The following is a 21597-nucleotide window of genomic DNA, read 5'->3' on the forward strand; positions in this document are numbered from 1 at the left end:
CTTCCATATTATTATTATTGTGCGTCGCTTGGCGAAACATAAGGATTTCGGAAATTAATCAGATATATTCATCTGCAATCAAAAAGAATAATAAACAATTCGTTTATTGATTTATCAGATTTGAAATTTCTAGAATCTGTAGAATTAGAAAGATTCATGCTTGAAACTTCCGCTTGAATTTGCTAAAATTATTTTATTAATATGGTTTGAATAAAAGAAAAAATTGCAAATTTAAGTTTAATTAAGATAGGAGAACTTTATTCTCCCAATGCTAAATTTGACTAGGGTTCATTGTTGACATGGGGTGAGAATTGAAGAAGACGACTTATAACTCTTACAATATCATGCACTTATATCGTTGAAAATGATAAATTACTGGAAATAAATTACTGAAGTGCTCTGAAACATCAGGTTGAGTAAGGAATTCAGTCAAAAGGTCTACAAAGAAGTTGTCCGAATAGTGGGAACAGTCTTCAGTGGGAACTCGTTCAGAGCAACAAGAATTCTCGTAGGCATAGTTTAAGTTCCAATAAAGTTAGGCTTAAAAAGGCGCAAATAGCGTATAGTGAAAATATCAAGCATATTCACCTCTGCTTGGTTCGGTTTAAATCCTTTGTTCCAGCAATGATGAAAGTTTCTCGCCACCCTCACGCGCATGAACTGACTTTAGGTTTTCACTCAGCCAAATATAACTCAGACGTATCGGTACTTAACATAATGGAAAAAACAAAATAAAAGTGTTCAAACACAACAAATGTTTCCTCTAAAATCATTGCACACTCGAGAGCACCGTTTCCTTACGTTCTTTAGTCTACCTAGAAATATTCTGTCAGATTATATTAAGTAATGCTTAGCGTATAAATGGCAGGGCGATCATATCATGATTCAAATTATTATAATTAGTGATCTGCATGACTACATAAAGCTCAAATTTGGAGCGATTTGCATGAAAAGCCAAAGAAATAATTATTTATACTACAATATTTGAAAAACCATCATCTGTGTCTACAAGGTAGGGAATTGTGTATCTTGAGCGCATTGGTATTTTACTCTACCTACGAGTTACACAGTGAAGTTACACGTACTCTGACGTTGGACACGAGTTTTCCGCTAAAGTTTGGGGCAATAAAGGACCTTTGCGGAACATTTCTTTTGTTCCGTTTAATGCTTGGATGGAACTTGGTAAAGTGGACTGAAGCTTCGCGGCTAAATCGATCTCAGGCTGAGCACGGCGATTATAGGAGAGCAATGGGATTAGATTTAAATTATTGGAATTCAATAGGACAGGCGAGGCTTCGCAAGAATGTCTAAGAAGTGGCATGGTGTTAGCAGAAAGACAAGCATGGCAGGACGGATAAGGAGGACTAGGAATTGTGTCGCCAGTGTCCAGCGTGGCTCTAGCAGCAGACATCGATATTATGTCCCTGTAAGGGTCATTTAATTTAATAGTTGAATGCGCTACACTTGCTGATACAGTGGCAGGCATTTGCCATGCGGCCACCTGACGAGGCTCACATAAATATTTATGTCGTCTTATATGAGGAGCTACCTTCATACTAGAACCTCTTCTGTGGCACTCTGCAGGAACAACAGATGAAGGCAAATCTCCTGGAAACTCATGAAGTCCCTCTGAGCGTAAATACCCCGCATTTTCATAGCCATTCTTCAGTGCAGTCCGGTTGTCTCTTTCAGGTAAGCTGGGGTCGGTGATATTAGAGTAGGTACTTAAACCCAGGGCGAGCTCTGAGTAGAGGCTACTCTGCCCCTCTGGGTTCATGTAGGGCTCTTCAGAGTACGAGTTCTCAGAGCTGTACGTTGATGCTGGCCGAAGTGGCTGTTCTTGGGCGGAATTCCGTCTCCAGAATTTCATCGGCCACGCTAGGCCGGACGAGGAAGTCGCCGTGAGCGATTTGTCGGACCCTGGCTCGTGACGCTCGCCCGGCTTGGCCCACGAGCCTCCAGCTTCACTCGTCCCAGACGCTGGGCGGCCGAAGGGAAGGAGAGTAAAACGATCTAAGATAAGTTATCGGAACTCAGAAGGGGCGTAAAGCGATCTAAGATAAGTGATCGAAACTCAGAAGGGAAATAGTTAAACATCTTGTCGTAATAGACAGCTACAACTCAAGGAAATTAGTCCATTGATATTTGGTAATTTAAATGCATCAATTTAGTTTATGACTTTGTTCGCAGTTCTGCGTTTTTGCATTATAACGCAGAATAATTGAGACTCCTATATGGGATATATTTATTTCTCTAAATGGAAACAAATTTAAATCTAAACTCACAGGAAAAACAGGTTATAATATGGAGAGGTAAAATTAAAAACAGCACGTTTGTTACTTTTGAACAAATTTAAGCTATATTTAGCATTAGCATAGGCAAATAATGTAAAATTTCAATTAATTTAATAAATTCAAAAGTATAATAAGGCATAGAATGCACAAGCTCCGCATTATGAACATAAACGTTTTCTTACCTTTGCACTTGAGTGACAGCATCCGTGCCCTGCGACAAAAATTACGTGCGATCAATCACAGCTCTATTTTGTGTTCATGTTTCCATCGTAAATTTCGTATTTTACTTCTACATAAATACAATTTAACATAGACATTAGGTAATAGATGTGTCATCAATGCAGTACTAGTAAGATATTAGGCAATATAAGTCTTCTCAAAGCAATATTACATATTATATTATATAATATTATATATAATATATAATATTATATAATATTATTCCACCAATTCAAATAGCATTAACTTCAGAATTATTCTGACCTGCGGCACCTGATGAGGACGACAGCGAGCACGGCGCCGGTGAGGGCTGAACCCACCGCCACGCCCGCCAGCAGCCCACCAATGCCCACCTCCCACTCTGCGCCACAGAAAAATGTTTCCATCAATTTTTTTCACATTATGATATATGTTAAGAAGACTTTGTTTAATTCGTTGGTGGTATTTATTTACGACTGCTCCCAGCCTAGAGGAGTCGACCTGAAACAAGTCAACCTCCCACTCTGCGGGAAAGAAAATACGTTGATTATCTGCGTTCAAACGACAAACTTACTAAAGGCTCAGTTCCAGAAAATACGTCAATTGATTATCTACATTCAAACGACAAACTTACTAAAGATTCAGTTCATTTACATCACCCAATCTTACGGGACTAGAATATTCTTGGAATAAATTCAATGAAATTACTATGTTGACTATGTTTAGTTTTATTACACAGTGTTTTTAATTAACGCCCGTCTCCACCTGTGGAAGCAACAAGCACTCCAGTCAGCAGAGTTTGAGGTTATGTATGATTTTCTGTAGATTATATAATTTAAATATACTGTTAATCTTAGTTAGATTTAATTGCACCGTTCAACTTTTTAATATGTAGTAATACCGTTCTATTTAATTTGCTATATGTACATTATACATATACCGTTCATCTTAGCGTTTGATTAGGTGCACCTTTCAACTAAACTTGACCGAAAACCGGGCGAGAAATGAGTTCTAAAATAAAATCAATTTCAACATCAGCTACATGATCAAATTTAATTTGACCTAATGCTTTTGCAATTTTAAAAGCGGATGGCTTAGAAATATATTCTCAGCAAATGAATAATAATCTTAAGAAATTAATATTATTGTCGGCAAGCAGCGTCTCTCTTTTCGGATCACTCGAGCAGCATTCGAAAGTGTTCGTTTCAGCAGCAGTTACAAGTATCAAGTCAAACTATCTCTCTCAGTCTACCATGGCTTCATATTAACACATTTTCTAGCCTATAGGCAGCGGGAATAAGTCTTCCTCCAACCAACAGCGAATTACTAGGCTCAGGCTCCGCAATGATGAAGCGAACTCAAAGAAATCGGTTTGTAGGAATCGTCCACCAGGGCGACGTACGCTGAGCGCAGAGAGTCTCCGAGGACGGCACGCACTCCATTCAATTCTGCGCACTTGGCAACCGCTATTAATCCCCCTAATTAAGTTGTTCTTCTTTGGTAAGGAGTGACGACGGCATCAGCAGCAGAAGCGCTTTGAATGCCTTACTGATTCGTAGGACGTTGAACGCTAATTACTTCATCAGACGCACCGCCTCGCCTCCTTTCTGGATCTCAGTCTAAGATTTATTGCGCTCAAGAAGCTGCGTTCTTCGGAGAGCGAGACAATTGCAATCGCTGGCACTGTCATCGCAACGTAACTTGTCTCGCCGAGAAAGTGTTCTGTAGAACGAATATAATTTCTGAAAGTGCGCCTGCTAGTGCGCTGGAGTTACTCGTGCGAGGGTGAAATATGGTTGGTATCTTCGAGCACGTCAGAGAACTCTGCTAACCTCGATTATGCGATTAAAGCTTGAAATGTTATTCAATATTAATCCAAAGACAATTCTAGAATTTTGAGTCTTATTTATAATTTCTACGTAATTTAACAGTCATTTAAAATAATATTAATTCAATCTTAGTGAAATAATTTATTTCAGCCTATTATGGAAGAATTACCGTCCATGAAGATGAACTAACGGGGGACAGTGAACAACATGTTTATGCAAGGCATATCGGGCGGACAAAGTTTAGTGTTCAGCGTTCCAAATCAATTGGTTGCTCAATCCTACTAGAAACGCCAATTAAATCTTCGAATTCGGCATCTAAAAACAAATAAAAGCCAGTGATTGAATGGTGACGCCATCGAACTTTTAGCTGCTGACTTGTTATGATTATCTATGGGAAAATAAGTTAAAAGTGATGCTAGACTGCCATTTTTGGCGCACTTGATAAAGCAGAACACGTCATGCGAGGACGCTTCGATATGCAAATGTTCGCCATGCGGACTGCTTTGCGATAAGTCAAGTTTAGACTGTGTTCCATTTATACATGTTTTAGAATAAAAAATATGTCGGAATAAAAATTTAGCAAAGAAAGTGGGTGAAATAAGCAAGCAGTTCAAATATGTTACTGCTGGTAGCCTTGGATGAATTGTGGCAATTTTTTCCTATAAGCAAGAAAAATATAGTCCAATTTCTAGCGGAGATAATTTTTTCGTTGCCGGATAAATAACTTAATGATATTCGAACAATTACCGCTTTCCAAACATGCGAACCAAAATACTGCAGTCTAATTATAGCGTCCAGCCGCCAGCAGTCGCATTCAATCCTTTGACTTTCCTCCGTCTTATCGCGAGCATGAAGTACGTTGTTATCTTTAAAATACGTCATTGATGCTTCAGGTATTTTATGACAAAATCTCATTTTCAAATGTGATGTACGTTATGTTATTCAATGAGCAGAGCAGTAGAAACAAGTAACATTCAAATTAAATATGCTTCATATTTTTATTTTATGTCTGGTGAGTGACTTAAAGTTACTCCTGAATGCACGACAAAAATTTATTTGCAACTTGTCAGACTAAACACCGTAACTACGATCACGCACATGCCAGGTCAGACACCGTAACTACGCTCACGCACTTGTCAGGCCAGACACCGTAACTACGCTCACGCACTTGTCAGGCCAGACAGCGAACGCGACTCATCAAGCATTCGCCGCGCGCACCGCTGAGCTCCCCAACGAAACGCGGTCATTTTAGCAAACCCCAATAAAGGCAATTACTGCGGCAGCGGCCACATGCGCTTACCGGCAGGCCTTGAGTGGCTCTATAGGCCTTGAATAAAGCATGAAAATGCGAACCGTGAACTGCAAGCCAGACAAATTATATCCGTCTAGCGTATCTTTTTATAGTCTTTCAATGTGTTACTTCTTAATGGTATCAATTAGTTCAAAATTACATGTATCTATTTTTCAATCTGTGATATTGAAGTCCAGTTTAATAAAAATTTTACCGCTCAATTCTCTCATTGGGTATTCAATACCAATTGAAAAGGAGAAGTCTTTTAATTTCAGCATTTAATATCAATATCGTTCTCACTGAAAACAAAATAAACTGAAATTCAGCATCGACGCAGTATTAAGATAACTGCTGCTGTTTTTCGAAACTATGCCCGTGGCCGCAAAACACACAGATATGTGAGTGAATTTAATAATATACTAAATCAAACATTTGAGAAGCATTTTAAAAAAAATTCTGGTGACATTACAGAATGAAACAATATACTGAAATTCAACAAACAGAATAATGACAGAATGGCTGTGACAAAGTAATGACTGTGAGAATTAAACTCTTAACTGTGAAAGTTTTAGGTGAAGGTCTGAAAATTAGGAACAGGTATTAAATGCTTTTTATCGTTTGAACAGACCCTGCAAGGAGACATTACGACGATCACCGATGCTATCATTTTCGAGCAGGACATAAAATGCGAGTTTATTCATCTGTCTCAGCGTAAAATTTGTAATTTAGGCTATCATTACTTTACGCTGTAGTAAAATACAAAATACCAACCTTTTTTCACCAAGTACACGATATTTAAGGTTGGGAAAAAGCTAAGCCTCCGTAAGACAAGGAGGCCGTAAATAGCAAGACAAAGGAGACGCGATTATGCGAGGCTCAGCTAGCAGTCCGGGCCAATAAAGCTTATCAGTAATGTCTCTCTCACACCATTTGCCAGCCCCTTGTCCCTTAAAAAACGAGTCAACATTGCCAAAGTGGAGCAACTCTAAGGCATATTTGTCTCCCTTATGGTAGTTGTGCACTAGCTATTCTAGTCGCGGTCCCGACATTAACTCTAGTTCTTCGTCGTCTGATCTCGCGTCAGAAGCCAGCCACGTTATCGTCTAACGTCGCGATTTTGTCGCTATAAGCGTAAGCCTCGCCACAAGAGGCTACTGAGGTAATTGAAGGCTCAGATAACAGGTGAAATACAGCCCATCCATGTAGGCTTCACCACAATCGACTCTAATTTACACAAGAAGCTTTCAATAAGAATACAGAGAATTCTCGGGGAGATATCCCGCTAATTTCTAGCCACTGCAAAGATCGGCTCAACAAATGATAAAAAGGTCACTAGAGTACACTCTCAGTATCTAATAATTTTATTCAAACTCATTATTAAGAGTACGAATTGAGAAACTTTTAAATGATGACATTTGTGACTAAATTTTAACTCAACTTTCAACTTAGTTAGTTAGCTTGATAGCTAATGCAAATTATTCACTAAAATAAGTACGAACAGTAATTTATTTCATTTTTGCAGATCAAACTTGACGATCTCAAGCTTGTAAATATTGAGAGTGAACTCCAGTTTTCACCGTACTGCCAAACAATAATAATGATTGGCCGACGTAAGATCAGCCGTCAATGTTTCACTGACAATAAAACAAAACTTGAACGCATGCATAACCACAAAAAATTCTAAACCTGACTATCAATGAGTCAAAATTAAATGCATTGCGGCAGCCAGAGCCAGTGCACTTCAAACCTCACTTGATCAACGTACTACTGATCTGATCTCTGGACGCACTTTAATTTTAATACCTGGAGATTTCTTGCCGCGGGCCCAACGAAGCATTATAATGTCTTGATCTCCAGAAAGCTTCGGTCGAGCGTTTCTCAAGGGCCCTTCACTCGTAATAATCGCTTCATTTGGAGCCATAGAAACACATAATGCTCGGAGACTTTCCCTCTTTTGCCCACCAGTCTTCGAAAGCTCGTAAGAAAAAGACACTTAGTTCCAATTTAGAAGATCTCTGAGGGTCCGACAGACTCGTCTCCGACAGAAGATTTGACAGACTCAGGGTCCGACAGACTCGACAGAAGATCAAACAGACTCGTCTCTTTGTAGAAAATAATCCTGCGATTAGGGGACGTTGCGAAAATTATAAATTTCTATAAATAAAAATAATTCTTGACCGCTCTACGATAAATAATCCTGTGGCTTGAGTCTGAAAGACCGTATGAGATTTTCACCGACTTCACTATATTTTTTCCACAAAAAAACATGAAAGTATCTTAAACGGAAATTGCCAATTTAGCTAAGGTGTCATATATCACGGCGGGAAACACTTTTTCAGCATAGCACATATAGTACCTAGTCTGGTTTGTCTGGAGTTTCGTAAGAATTACATTCTTGAGTTCCAAGCAGTTCAAATAACTCCTCCTAATAATATTTTTAAAATAAAGCTTTTCATTAATTGATAAATATGCAAAAATTAAAAATCTAGCACTTTGAGACGGAGTTCGAAAAAAGTTAGGGGGTTTAATTAACTTGTACTGGATTCAATTCAAATTGCGAGATAGAAAACAATAAGAAGTTTTTGCATGCACATAAGTCATAGGTTATCGAAAGGATTATAAAGAATGAAATACAACAAAAATATGATAAAATAGTGTCATCTATCTTATTATATATATTATATGATAATACAATTAGTTGTAAAAAACACAAAAAACATAAATTCCATTCTAGTACACTGCATGTGTTCGTGACAGCCAAGATTAAGAGGCGAAAAAATTCCTCGCTATCATAGCTTCGTTAGCTGACAGGAGAGGTTGGTACTTCAATTAAGTGCCATTCACTGAGAGGATGTAAAATAGATTTTTATCTGACGAATTTTCTTTTTTTACTATATTATTACTTCATAACCCCCGCAATGTCAAGAACCCTGCGTGTAGGTGAGCCATGGAAAGCAGATGAAACAAACTGGAAATTTCGATTCGCTGCGTGGAAAAACACGGTAGTTCGATCTTTTGTCAACAGAGGTTTTTCACTTATATTATTTAAAAGATTTTTTTGCTATAACCAAATCGTAAAAAATAGTCGCAAAATACGCCGTTTCGCTGGGAGTGAGTATATTCGGGCAGTACGTAGATTTGATTATCATTCAGCATNAAAAACACGGTAATTCTTTTGCCAATAAAAGTTTTTCATTTGGTATATTTAATAGATTTTTTTTGCTATAACCAAATCGCAAAAAATGGTCGCAATATACGCCGTTTCACTGGGGGTATATTGGGACAGTACGTAGACTCGATTATTATTCATCATTATTATTAAGCTTCATTATTAGCTGTAGCTCCGCAGCACCAGCAGCAGCAGCACTGAAGCAATAGCTGCAGCAGTGCAGCAGCAGCACCAGCTGCAGCACTGAAGCAATAGCTGCAGCAGTGCAGCAGCAGCACCAGCTGCAGCACTGAAGCAATAGCTGCAGCACTGAAGCAATAGCTGCAACAGTGCAGTGTCGTGAAGTTTCTAGGGTTGTCTTCATATGTACATAGTATTCCGTACCGTAGTGAATGCCAGTAAGTTGCTTTGATCGAAAAGTATTGACTATCGGCAGAACTGGCTCGACTCTTGCATTGTTAACTACTATTCTCATTCTCTTTGAGTGTCCAGCAATTTGCCTCTTTACGTGTGACATTTCACGGATGAATATACCCAGATATTTCGTTCTTTGTATTTTCTATAGAAGCGTTATCTTATTTCAGAATATTGCGTTCGGGTGGATTAAAGCTCTTAATGAGTCGCTTCGAGTTTGGCTTACAACATGCAGCACCGGCATCTTCTCAGCACTGCTGCAACTTGCAACACTTCCTCAGGGGAGAAGCTAACACTCGTCCTGCCGTGCAACTCTCGGCCGCAGGGGGCGCTTAATTGTCACCCGTCGCTTTTGTACTTCATTTGCAGCAGGCCAGGAACTTATCATGAGAGGGATTGCTGTACATTTACTGTGTACCGTCTAATATTTGGATGTGCTACAAAAACTTTGCATTTACGAAATGCAATGAAAAATTAATGTATATTTAGCCGTAAATAAAGTCTTCTCTGTAGCATGTTGCTGGCGCTGAAATCACAAAAATGAATAAGTTAAGTAGCAATAAATTTCAGATGATGCTTGAAGAGTAAATTATTTAAGGTGAAAAACGAATAGATCACATAAAGTGTCATCAACTTATCGATTGAAAGCATTTTTTGGTAATAAAGCTCACATCACATATTTCTGATTACTTAATTAAACGCTAGCTCGTCTTAAATTAAGCACAGACATTTTAATGCGCAGTCTTGTAGCGGTGCAGGAGTGCAGATGATCCATTATCTGCTACAGCTTCAAGTGACTACAGACGTCCTGATGCTGTGTAATAAACAAACGTCGACGAGATAGAGAAGTGAGGGGATGATGTGCCCCGTGGGCCGTGTGAGGGGAACAAGAGAACCCTCAAGAGAGGGCAGGAGTGAGGGAAGCATCACAGCTGCAGGACTGCACTCTGTCATCTTGTCTTTAAGAGAGTGGTGTCGAACGCTTCTATCTTCAACACAATGAGTTCCTCGATAATTAACGAACGAAAACACGTTTACCGACACGTAAAAGGTTACCGGCTGTATAGAGATTTTCAATTTCTGAGAATCTCGAGAAGATCCGCATGGAAACAAAAGTTTTCATTGTAAAAATAATGCATAGAGTGTAATTCAAGGATACTAATGTGAAAACCATCCCCTTCATTGAAGAGCATCAAAGGTACTGTTTTGATTGACATATTTTATTACTAACCATTTTATTACTAACTTCGTATAGTCTCCTATAGCTGCCCTAAACCAGCGCAAAGTAGTTAGCAGAGGAGCTGCCGCACAACTTATAATGCACACCAATCTGAAGGCGCCACAACAGTCGCACAGATCGAGCCTCATGCCACGCAGCACTCTGAGGATAACGTTCATAACAAGCGTGCGCTTCATACTTATTGCTCTCGCTGTGGCAGTTCAACCATAAACCATAAACCCAGCTCCTTACTTATTGCCCTCCCTGTGCCGTACAACCATAACACCAGCACCTTACTTATTACCCTCCCTTGCTGTGGCTATACGACCATAAACCATAAATCAGCTCCTTACTTATTGCCCTCCGTTGCTATGCCATACGACCATAAACCAGCTCCTTACTTATTACCCTCCCTCGCTGTGGCTATACGACCATAAACCATAAATCAGCTCCTTACTTATTGCCCTCCGTTGCTGTGCCATACGACCATAAACCATAAACCAGCTCCATACTTAGTGCCCTCCCTCGCTGTTGCCATACGACCATAAACCATAAACCAGCTCTTTACTTAGTGCCCTCCCTCGCTGTTGCCATACGACCATAAATCATAAACCAGCTCCATACTTATTACCCTCCCTCGCTGTGGCTATACGACCATAAACCATAAACCAGCTCCTTACTTATTGCCCTCCCTCGCGTTGTCATACGACCATAAACCATAGGACACGATGGTCTCGCTGCTACCGCCGTCTCACCAGGCGAGTGGGTCTGGTGCCAGACACCATGCAAGCAGGGTTTTTTGCTGCTAATTTAAATAATTAAAACTTTATTTGACGAGAGTAAAAATGTTCGCACGAGGTGTTGACGGTCTGAAAATCGTAATTTGAAGTTCGGTTCAGTTATGATTTGAGGTAAATATATTAGTGAAAAAGTGATTGTCGATGGACAACGTAAGGGAAATACTCTCGGTGCAATATTATGAGATTTATTAATTAAACCAACAAAATTCGAATCTATCGATCTAACATGGCCATAGAACTGAGTACGGTGGCGACGTCATTAATGATTGAGTATTTTTCAGTCACCCAATATGAGATTGATTGTTTTCTAATCACATTAACAGCTAATCGAAGAATTTTTTCATTAAATTGTTTTCAACACTGCAGATGTGTTTGGACTAATCAATCTTAATTACTTGTATAATAACGGTTTTAAATTGAATTTTAAATTAATCTCGCATGACCGAATAACTGAAAACTCAGAGATATCTATTGCAAAAAAATGGCTTCGATAATGCGCAGGTGACAAATTTGACCCCCAAATGGACTTAATAGCTTTAATCATCAATCATGTAAGAGAACTATGCTCAGCCTTGTCAGTTCGAGACGCCGTGGCTGTTGCTGTTGGCGAGAAAGCGTTCGATGCTAAGCAAATCTAGATATTTTATCTTCACGATTTCCGCATCTCGAGAAGCGTTAACATTTTTGACAGCAAAGCCGAGCGCAAACTCTAGAACGCATTATGTAAGAGGGGAAGATTCCCTCCCTGCCTGTTGTGTCAAGAGTGCGAGGGTGCCGACGCCATGTCGGCTGCTCAAAGCAGCGCACGACAGCCACTCTTTCTTCATAAAGAGCTTTTTTTTCTTCGGCTCAGTTTCCATTTTTTTGCTGCAAAGTATAACACTCATGCGAGGAAGTCCGCCTTGGCTGGCTATCTGCCATTACGATGAATAAATTATCTTCTTTGCGGATGCGAGAGACAGTCGAGCTCAGCACGCCGGGAGTTTATGGGATGCAGGAAGCTGGCGCCATGCAAACATTTCGGTAGCCATACAAAATCATGTAATTAATGAAGCTGATATGATTGAAAACCATCGTCATACTTTTTATATAGTCATATAAAGGGCTAAATTTAGTAATATGTTTAATGATGACGGAACTAACTTGTTTGGATTTGAATAGAATACTCAGGTTCTGTGTAGAATTGGGCTTGACTTGGAGAATCCCTAGTTAGGAAAACAATGCTTTTCAATAATGCTTCTAGAACTTTTTGATTGACACTTCTATTTACTTAGTGATATAAATTAGCGCTGAAAATTTCGAGCATTTCTACAGAAGTAGCCACTTTTGGACTAATAAATTAATTAGTCATATTAGCTAATGAGATATTTTTCGATTTTTTCTTTCGAATAGCAGATTAAACGGCAGGAGTGAAGCTAAATATGTGACTGATTATTCATTTGTAAGTAATTAAACATAATTTAAAGTGAATTCTTTCGCTCTCGGGAGCATATCGTTTATAATTTACTTTGATAGGCAGCACGAAAAAATCTTGATCAAGATGCACGTGCGCTTGGTATTTTGGTGCAAGGTATAAATTTTAGATTTTTATTATCGTCTCTATTGATTGCACGTTTTATAATTCTTTGCGGGGACTTGGTAGGGAAATATAGAGGCAATACACTATCATTCTTTTCATGGTTCAAATTACACTCAAAAATAGAAATTTTCACTTACCCTCTTCGTAAATTTTTGACGCGGATGCGTAGCTAAATTTAAAAATTCTAGACCGATAATTCGCCCGTCGTTCCTTCGCGGGAGCACGACAAAGCTCTCCCAACGAGCGGCTCAACACAAGCGTTCGCTCAGCGTCTCAGCGCCCGCAACTGTCACACGCACGTCACCAAAATATGGCCGGAAATGTGTCGAAATTTTCTTTTGCGCGCGTCCGAGGCACAGGAAGAAGCTGGAGCCCATGGCTGGGCCGGCCAAAGGCAATTTGACGCCGTGACGACAGCGAGGGAACTACCGAGGAAGCTTTATTAGATACGCTGCCGGGATGCTGCGAAAGTGACGCGGCAAAGATCCGACAGCTTGCAGTGTCGTCAGCGAATATCAGCGACATGTTGACTGCGCTGTCAGCCGGAACTGTCATGCGGGAACTGCGTGGACTCGGTGCTGTCAAAGAGTAAAGTCTGCTTTATCGCATGACGAATCGAAATAAATACATCAAATTCGAAAAATTAAGGGCAAAATCAAAGAAATATTTTTTAAGACGACTGGAAATATTTTTTAAGACGAATAAGAAAAAAGTTTAGCAACACAAATAAAATACGACACTGAATGCGTCCAACGAATCAGCTTCATTTTGCTTGGAAAATTGTTGGGCTTCATTTTGCTTGGGAAAAAATCCCAAAAGGCGGGCATGTAAACTTATTGCAATAAAACAGCAGGTATGCTCGGCGCATACGAGAGGAGCGCGAGCAACCGGTGCTGCATAGGGCAAGAAAAATCAACATTGTGATTGCATTTTCATCATTACATTTTCTTTTTCACGAGCAGCTAGGAACTGATGAACAGACAGTCTAGGAATTACTGCTGAATTAATATAATTTTTCAAGTGATGTTGCAGGCACATGCTGTACATATTGCTGCCTTTCAGGAGCCCGTGTAATTTTGGAGTTTCCGCAGTTAGTTGTGAAATTCAAACTTCAGCAGAATAGGACATAAAATAAAATGTTGATATAAGCAAGAACCATAATTGTTAAAACCATCGCTTACTATGTGAGAAATGTCACAATTATTTGGTGATTTTAGCTAATAAGAGCTTCAAATATTCATATGATTTCAATGGGATCGTGGGACTTGGAAATATTTATTCGTTCATGAACAGCCATGATGTTTGCCATCGCTCTGCTGGCTCTCTACCAACGCTCGGAAATAAAATTGTTCGCGCATTATCGGATTTTTAAATTATGTTCAGCGGCTGCTGCACGCCAGATATGAGCACTCGATCTGTAATCCGGAGACTTAGGTTAACTCTGCGGAAATTGAAACGCTTACGATGGAATTAAGAGTGCCGGATGCTCGAACAAACCCGACAGTTTGCTGGCAACGTGAAGCTAATGAACACGGAAATTAAAATTGCCCTTTTAAATAAACTTGGGGTGTTGGGTGGTGAAGAGCTTACAAAAGATTATCAAGGAGAATGTGATGTCACGGTTTTGAACGAAAGCAATTCATGGCTTCGTCTGCAATAAATTGCAACTGTACAGTTTTAGAATCACTTGTACGTCAAAGTATACATAAATGTTAAAGGACTTAGCTTTGTGTTACAATGTCAATAGCTAATTTTGCCCATAAAACAAATATAACTGAGATTTACTAACGATTTTGCTGGTCCAAGAGGGTGGACGATGAGTTGCCGTAGATGGCCCAATGGCACAGCCCGCAGCCCGGGCCCGAGTCGTCCGGTCCGCGTTGTTGTGTCTCGGCGGCCAGTCGGACCAGCCCGGGCAGGAAAGGGGGCAAGGGGGGAGGGGGTAAGAAAAAATCCGGGGGGCGAGGTGGGGGCGAAAAGCCTTCACTACAGATGTCTTCCCAGCATTGGTCATCTTCGTCATTGAGGGCATAGTCTTCAGCTACGTCATCAACTGTGACGTGGTCGCGGGATAGAGTGACAGGCGCAGGGAACTTCTCGGTGACAGAGAAGTTGTCCTCATCAGAGTCAAGTGTTCTCACGCCTCCAAAAACACGGCGTGTCCTATGCCGTTCTGTGTCGCCATGCTGGTAAATTGCAGCGCTGCTTAGACGGTCCTCAGAACTGGCCAGAAGATGTAAGAACTCGCTGCCCCCGCCCCCAGTTGGGGGGACGGCGGATTGAGGAGCCATGCGGGGATTTGAAGTCCACACGGAGCACCAACTCAGCGGGAACAGCAATAAAAACCCAAGGCCCTGCAAAGAAATAGAGAGCAAGTTATATTTACCATGTGAGGGATTAAAACGATGATCGTAAACTAGAACGTATCATTGATGTTTTCGAAAAAGAAAGCACCAATGAGTTGAAGATTATAAACTATTCGACCCCATTTTTCTTTTCTTGCCGGTAAGCATTACATGGCCAACATTTATAAGCTATCGTACAATTACCGCTAGAAAATAATCGATTTGAAGGATAAAAGTTCTGTTACTTAGAGTTAGAATCAAGAGGGTTAGATATTCACAGATGTAATAATGTCTGTCTCTGCCTCGGCTATAGGTCCCAGCCTACCGAAGTAAGGGTGAGATATTCTACGATATAATATTGTTTAGTCTCGGTCCCTCTCAGTTACCCTAAGAATTTAGAGAAATTTGCACATTTTGTCTATGCTTCTCGCACTGAACGAGAGACAGTCAACTTCATCAGCGTATTTTTTATGTCCTTCATAGAAAGCGTAACAAGATGGCAATTGAAACTTATTTCATCCTAGGCTCTTTCAGTTTTAAGATAACGAATTGCGAGCGTATTTCGTTTCGGTCAATCACATGGATTCGTAACGGATAAAATAATGAACTAAACGAGCTTGTTTTGTCAGATTCTCTCACATTAACGTATCATAATTCTTTGAGTGAGCCTTTTAATCGCTCTCACCGTAATCGCTGAGAATTACGTATAGCCAAACCCCATGTTGACTCCTGAACAGGAACGCTAATTACGAAGATAATTGTTGCCGCGGCAACTAAATAACAAGCCACTGACACCTGCACTTCACGCTTCGGACATGTGATGAGTCTGAGCACCGTGCCCGCCTCAGGAGCTCAGTAACTGTCATGTGGTGAGTCTGGGCACCGTGCCCGCCTCAGGCGCTCAGTAACTGTCATGTGGTGAGTCAGGCCGTTCACTCTTGATTATTGGGCGACGGTGATTATCTTCGCGGCTCAGCCTCCTCGTTAGGCTTTCTATGGAGAGGCTATTCAGCAGTACAGTGAACACAGCCTATATATACTGCAGCCTCCACAGCCCATAATGTCATATAAACCTCCTATATTGCCGTGCACACAGCCTATAATGCAGCCCAGACAGCCTATACTGCAGTCTATACAGCCCATAATGTCGTATAAACCACCTACATTGTCGTACACATGCACAGCCTATATTGCAGCCTACGTAACAGCCTAGGCAGTATAGGCCTAGACAGCCTATACTGCGCCTACACAGCCTGTACTGCAGCCTAAACAGCCTATATCGCCTGCACTGACTGCAACCTACACAGCATACAATGCAGCTTACACAGCCTGTATTGTCTGTACTGCAGCCTAGTTGAAGAAGTGGGTGCTTTCCAGTCATAAGTCTTATAGCTGTGTAACTTCGGTGAGTTGAAATTCAATGAAAATTAAATCGACGTTTTCGAACAAAATTCTTTTCTGGCATTTAGGAATATAAAAATTTAAAGAAAGGAATTAGGTGTACTTCTCGGATACAAATAATCAATGCAAGTCTGATGACGTTCGGTAAGCTATATTTATTATGTTATTGGAAAAATCGAACGCAATGCTAGCGAAGGGTAGACCCCAAACAACGTTAATTCATTGCCGCATCCAAATCTCATGTATATGTGTACTTAATAGGAAATAATAAAACGTTATTTTAATCTCTCTGTTTACATAAAAAAACGCAAAAGTTGAAAACTTGTAAAAAATAAAGAGCTTGTCTTTCAGAAAGATTCTTACTTCACAACATCAGACTTTTATAAAACTAACTAATGGTTCTTACAAAAATATCAGTTACATCAGCAAGTTTAATTACAATCTAAATCTTTAATCCTCTTTCAGCAAAGAGTCCAGAACAGGAGTAATCTTATGACAATAGCAAAGTTCAGAACACACAGCAGAAAACACACGAAGAATAGCACAGAACACACGAATTGCAGCACAGTTGGAAATTAAAGAACAATGAAACCGTTGAAACTTTTTGAATTGGTTCAGCAAAATGAAGTGCTTCATAGAACGAAGCCAGGAGTAAAGGATAAGCACGATGTGTAACTCACTGTAGTATAATACACAGATTTCAGTTTTGGTTCGAAAATTAGGAGTTAAGGATCACAATATTTAAATTCAAAGGAAAGAGTCCCTTTGTCAGGTTTGAACGTCTCTCTCTCTCTCATCTCACTATATTGCCGGTGGCAACAGAACATAACAATTAAAGGTATGGTCAAATAAACAGAAGTTGCTGGGTTGAAGACCGATTTGAAAGTAGAAGTGCTTGAGATGTGTATAAGAGACAGGAGAAGTTGTCCTCATCAGAGTCAAGTGTTCTCACGCCTCCAAAAACACGGCGTGTCCTATGCCGTTCTGTGNCATGATCGTAATTTATACCAAGTACAAAACGAAAAATATTTTTTCTAGAAACTTCATAAATACAATGAAATTTAATACAAACAGCTCAAAATTTCCAGCAAGAAAAAATCGTTAAAGTAAACATTGCACAGACAGAATTGCGTGCACCTATATATACTCCCGTTAGTATTGCTCACGTTAGCCCCGCTATAGACGAGCTGGTTTACAGTCCAGCGTTTATTGGCCGCAGCTGTTTTGTCCGCCATACTCCTGGAGGGCTGCAGGAGCAAGAGGAAAGCAATAAAGAGGGTCGAGGCTTCGTAATTGTCGCCTCTACTGTTTGTTCCGAGAACAGGCCACCTGAACCATCGACTGCCTCTTGTATGCTAAGCCTATCCGCCTGCCTAGACTGCCCGCCTGCCTAGTCTGCCCGCTTGCCTAGTCTGAATGCCTGCCTAGTCTGCCCGCCTGCCTAGTCTGCCCGCTTGCCTAGTCTGCCCCCCTGCCTAGTCTTCCGCCTGTTTGTCCGTTCGCTTGCTTCCATTCCAAATGATAGCGAGACTCTCTCAGCTGCCGCCTATCAATTACAACTGGATGACAATCCTTGAGATGAATTTTGCACTCGAATTTTAGTGATTTCCATCAACACAGCAAAGAGTCCAGAACAGGAGTAATCTTATGACAATAGCAAAGTTCAGAACACACAGCAGAAAACACACGAAGAATAGCACAGAACACACGAATTGCAGCACAGTAGGAAAGTAAAGAACAATGAAACCGTTGAAACTTTTTGAAGTGGTTCAGCAAAATGAAGTGGTTCACCGAACGAAGCCAGGGTAAACGATATAAGCGCGATGTGGAACTCACTGTAGTATAATACACAGATATCTGTATTGGATCGATAATTAGGAATCTAGGATCACACTATTTAAATTCAATGGAATGAGTCCCTTTTTCAGATTTGAAGGTCTATACAGATATCTGTATACAGATATAGTTTGAACGTCTATACAGAACGTCTATAGAGATACAGTTTGAACGTCTATACAGACTCCATGCAATCCTCACCATATTGCCGGTGGCAACAGAACGTAACAATTAAGGGTCTGGTCAAATAAACAGAAGCTTCAGGGTTGAAGACCAATTTGAAAGTAGGAAAGTAGCAGTGGTTGGCTGGATTCTTATCTGCATTAGACAGATAAGCAGTTTAGCACCCATCATATAATTGATTCGAGGTGTAACATAAAATGTTTCAGTAAATTATGAGCAAATATATAATCAGAACAATAATCAAATTAACTAACCTATTTGTTTCCAATGAGAAACCCTAGACAAAGTGTAGAGAAGTATGCAGAGCGAACTATATCAAAGAAATAGATAAAACAGGATAGCGAGTGTAACTAAAGTAGAGTTAAGCGCATGCAAGTTAATTCACAGCGCTGAGGTTGAGTGACAAAAATAAATTAAACTCTGAAGCTCCAAGGAGTCAATTAACAACCCCACGGATTTCAAACCCTGGCGTGAAGCCTGTACAAGATCTTAAACGAGCGAACACAGAGTCGCTAACACGCATTTAAATGGAACAAAAAGAAATGAAAACACACCCGCACAAACTCGAATTGAGTTACGGAAAAGTAAGATTTAACACAAGTAGTAATACGGTTTGAGCAGGTGGTCTTCACACAGGAAGGTTAATGTAATAATAATTATGATCAAGCTATTGAGCGTCATCTTCACCTCCTAACACGAGACGACAAGTGTACAACGCTAGTATACTATAAATTTTAACACCACTGATCGCGTACGCATTATCAGAGTTCATTTAATAAGTATTGGAGGCTGGCTATATACTTAATGTTTCTGACTCTACGATGACGTGTAGGAATTAAGCAGACTCATGTTCAGGATAACAGCATTGGCTCTCTGACCAGCAAGCTTATAATGAACAGTAAGCAAAGAGAAGAGCAAAATTACGAGCGTTCCTCATTAAGCGCGTCTGAGTTCATCACATTCTTCATGTGATTCGCTTGGCATTCTGACCTGACTCGACACTCCAGCCCCAGAGCTGCCGTTCGCAACGCTGTCCGTCCGTGCCTGATCATCCTGGAAAATATGAACTAATCCAGGGCTCCCTGATGGACGCCACGGATATATGATGGATCTTCATGATCGTAATTTATACCAAGTACAAAACGAAAAATATTTTTTCTAGAAACTTCATAAATACAATGAAATTTAATACAAACAGCTCAAAATTTCCAGCAAGAAAAAATCGTTAAAGTAAACATTGCACAGACAGAATTGCGTGCACCTATATATACTCCCGTTAGTATTGCTCACGTTAGCCCCGCTATAGACGAGCTGGTTTACAGTCCAGCGTTTATTGGCCGCAGCTGTTTTGTCCGCCATACTCCTGGAGGGCTGCAGGAGCAAGAGGAAAGCAATAAAGAGGGTCGAGGCTTCGTAATTGTCGCCTCTACTGTTTGTTCCGAGAACAGGCCACCTGAACCATCGACTGCCTCTTGTATGCTAAGCCTACCTATGATTTAAGCTGTTTATGCAAAGTGTGACGGTACACCTATTATCTATACTACTAGTCTCATATATCACGGCGGGAAACACTTTTGCAGCATAGCTCATAGTACTATAAGTCTGGTTTGTCTGGAGTTTCGTGAGAATTACATTCTTGAGTTCCAAGTAGTTCAAATAACTGCTCCTAATAATATAAAAAAATATAACTCGGTACTCACTGCAGTGAGTGACAGAGAGCGCATTTTCTCGTCGACGTAAACGTGAAGTCACGGACAGACAGACGAACAGACAGACGAACAGACGGACGGACAGACGGACATGGCGAGCACAATAGTGCATTTTTTTTTCATAAATGAGAAAATACGCTAAAAAGCTTCACATTAATTGATATATATGCGAAAAATCTATCACTTGGTGACGGAGTCCTAGAAAAGGTATGGGTTTAATTAACTTATATTGGATTCAATTCATATTGCGAGATAGAAAACAATAAGAAGTTTTTGCATGCACATAAGTCATAGGTTATCGAAAGGATTATAAAGAATGAATGCAACAAAAATATGATAAAATAGTGATCATCTATCTTATAAAATATATTATATGATAATACAATTAGTTGTAAAAAACACAAAAACATAAATTCTGTGTTCTGACAGCCAAGATTAAGAGGCGAAAAAACATTCTTCAGGACCAAAGTTATTTCGATTCGTCGAATACTCGAATATAAACAGAGATTCTTCAATTACGTTCTTGGAAGGCAGGAATTTGGGATCAGCCACGTCTCTCACGTAGTATACAGCGACGGAAATACAGATGAATGGTTTTCAATATTTATCTGTATCAATTAAATGGACAAAAAACATTATACTGATTGCAAATATTAAATGCGAAGAATATATTTAGATATTAATGGCAAGGCGCATTATGATTTGAGGCAACAAAACGAGCGAACTTGTTAAGCATTGCAAACGCATTTAATAAATGCTCTTTCAATTGAGGGAATAAGATATACTTCATTCAACTTAACTAAATATTGAAATGACATCCAATACAGAATTTAAAAATATATATTTAGATGATGGATCCAGTGATGTGGATGTGCTGTGAGAATTCTGGGTGCACCATCAGGAAAAAACCGCGGCTAATCTGCGGTCAGCGATTCATAAATCATTGTATTTTCTATAGGGAATATTACTATCATTGTCAGTGGTTCTGCCAGAGGGCGGCAGCTGAGCGAACGTTGCAGCAGTAATCCAAGGCAATAAATCCAGCCAGTTGAGATCAATGATTAATGTGTGTGCGCCCTCGGGAGCACTGATCGAAATGCTGCCCTCTGGAGCAGTGAAGCAGAGATCTAACTCTGCCTCCTTGGAGCAGAGACTACGATGCAGTTCACTAAACCCTGTCTCTTATACACATCTAGATGTGTATAAGAGACAGCCCTCAAGAAGGTAATAATTACGTCTGTGGCTGTCAAGCCGCCGGCCTCTGCAACACTCAAACAAAAATTCAAATGAAGTCGAGCGGCCTGTCCTAGCCGCCGGCTCTGTCTTAGTC

At 40.1% G+C, this 21597-nt stretch overlaps 1 protein-coding gene across 1 annotated transcript in view; it reads right to left on the minus strand.

Annotated features, from left to right (window-relative positions):
- Positions 1–223: 223 nt before the first annotated feature.
- LOC108679890 overlaps positions 224–21597 on the minus strand; it is a 34883-nt gene continuing 13509 nt past the window's right edge. Inside the window, exons 2-5 of the mRNA XM_018168632.2 lie at positions 14583–15147; positions 2778–2874; positions 2477–2505; positions 224–1980 (exon numbers count right to left, since the gene is read on the minus strand). Coding sequence (XP_018024121.1) covers positions 1076–1980; positions 2477–2505; positions 2778–2874; positions 14583–15147 — 1596 coding nt within the window. The 3' untranslated portion in view covers positions 224–1075. The remainder of the gene's footprint in view (positions 1981–2476; positions 2506–2777; positions 2875–14582; positions 15148–21597) is intronic.

The sequence above is a fragment of the Hyalella azteca genome, unplaced genomic scaffold (genome assembly GCF_000764305.2).
Source record: "Hyalella azteca isolate HAZT.00-mixed unplaced genomic scaffold, Hazt_2.0.2 contig10100, whole genome shotgun sequence".
NCBI lineage: Eukaryota > Metazoa > Arthropoda > Malacostraca > Amphipoda > Hyalellidae > Hyalella > Hyalella azteca.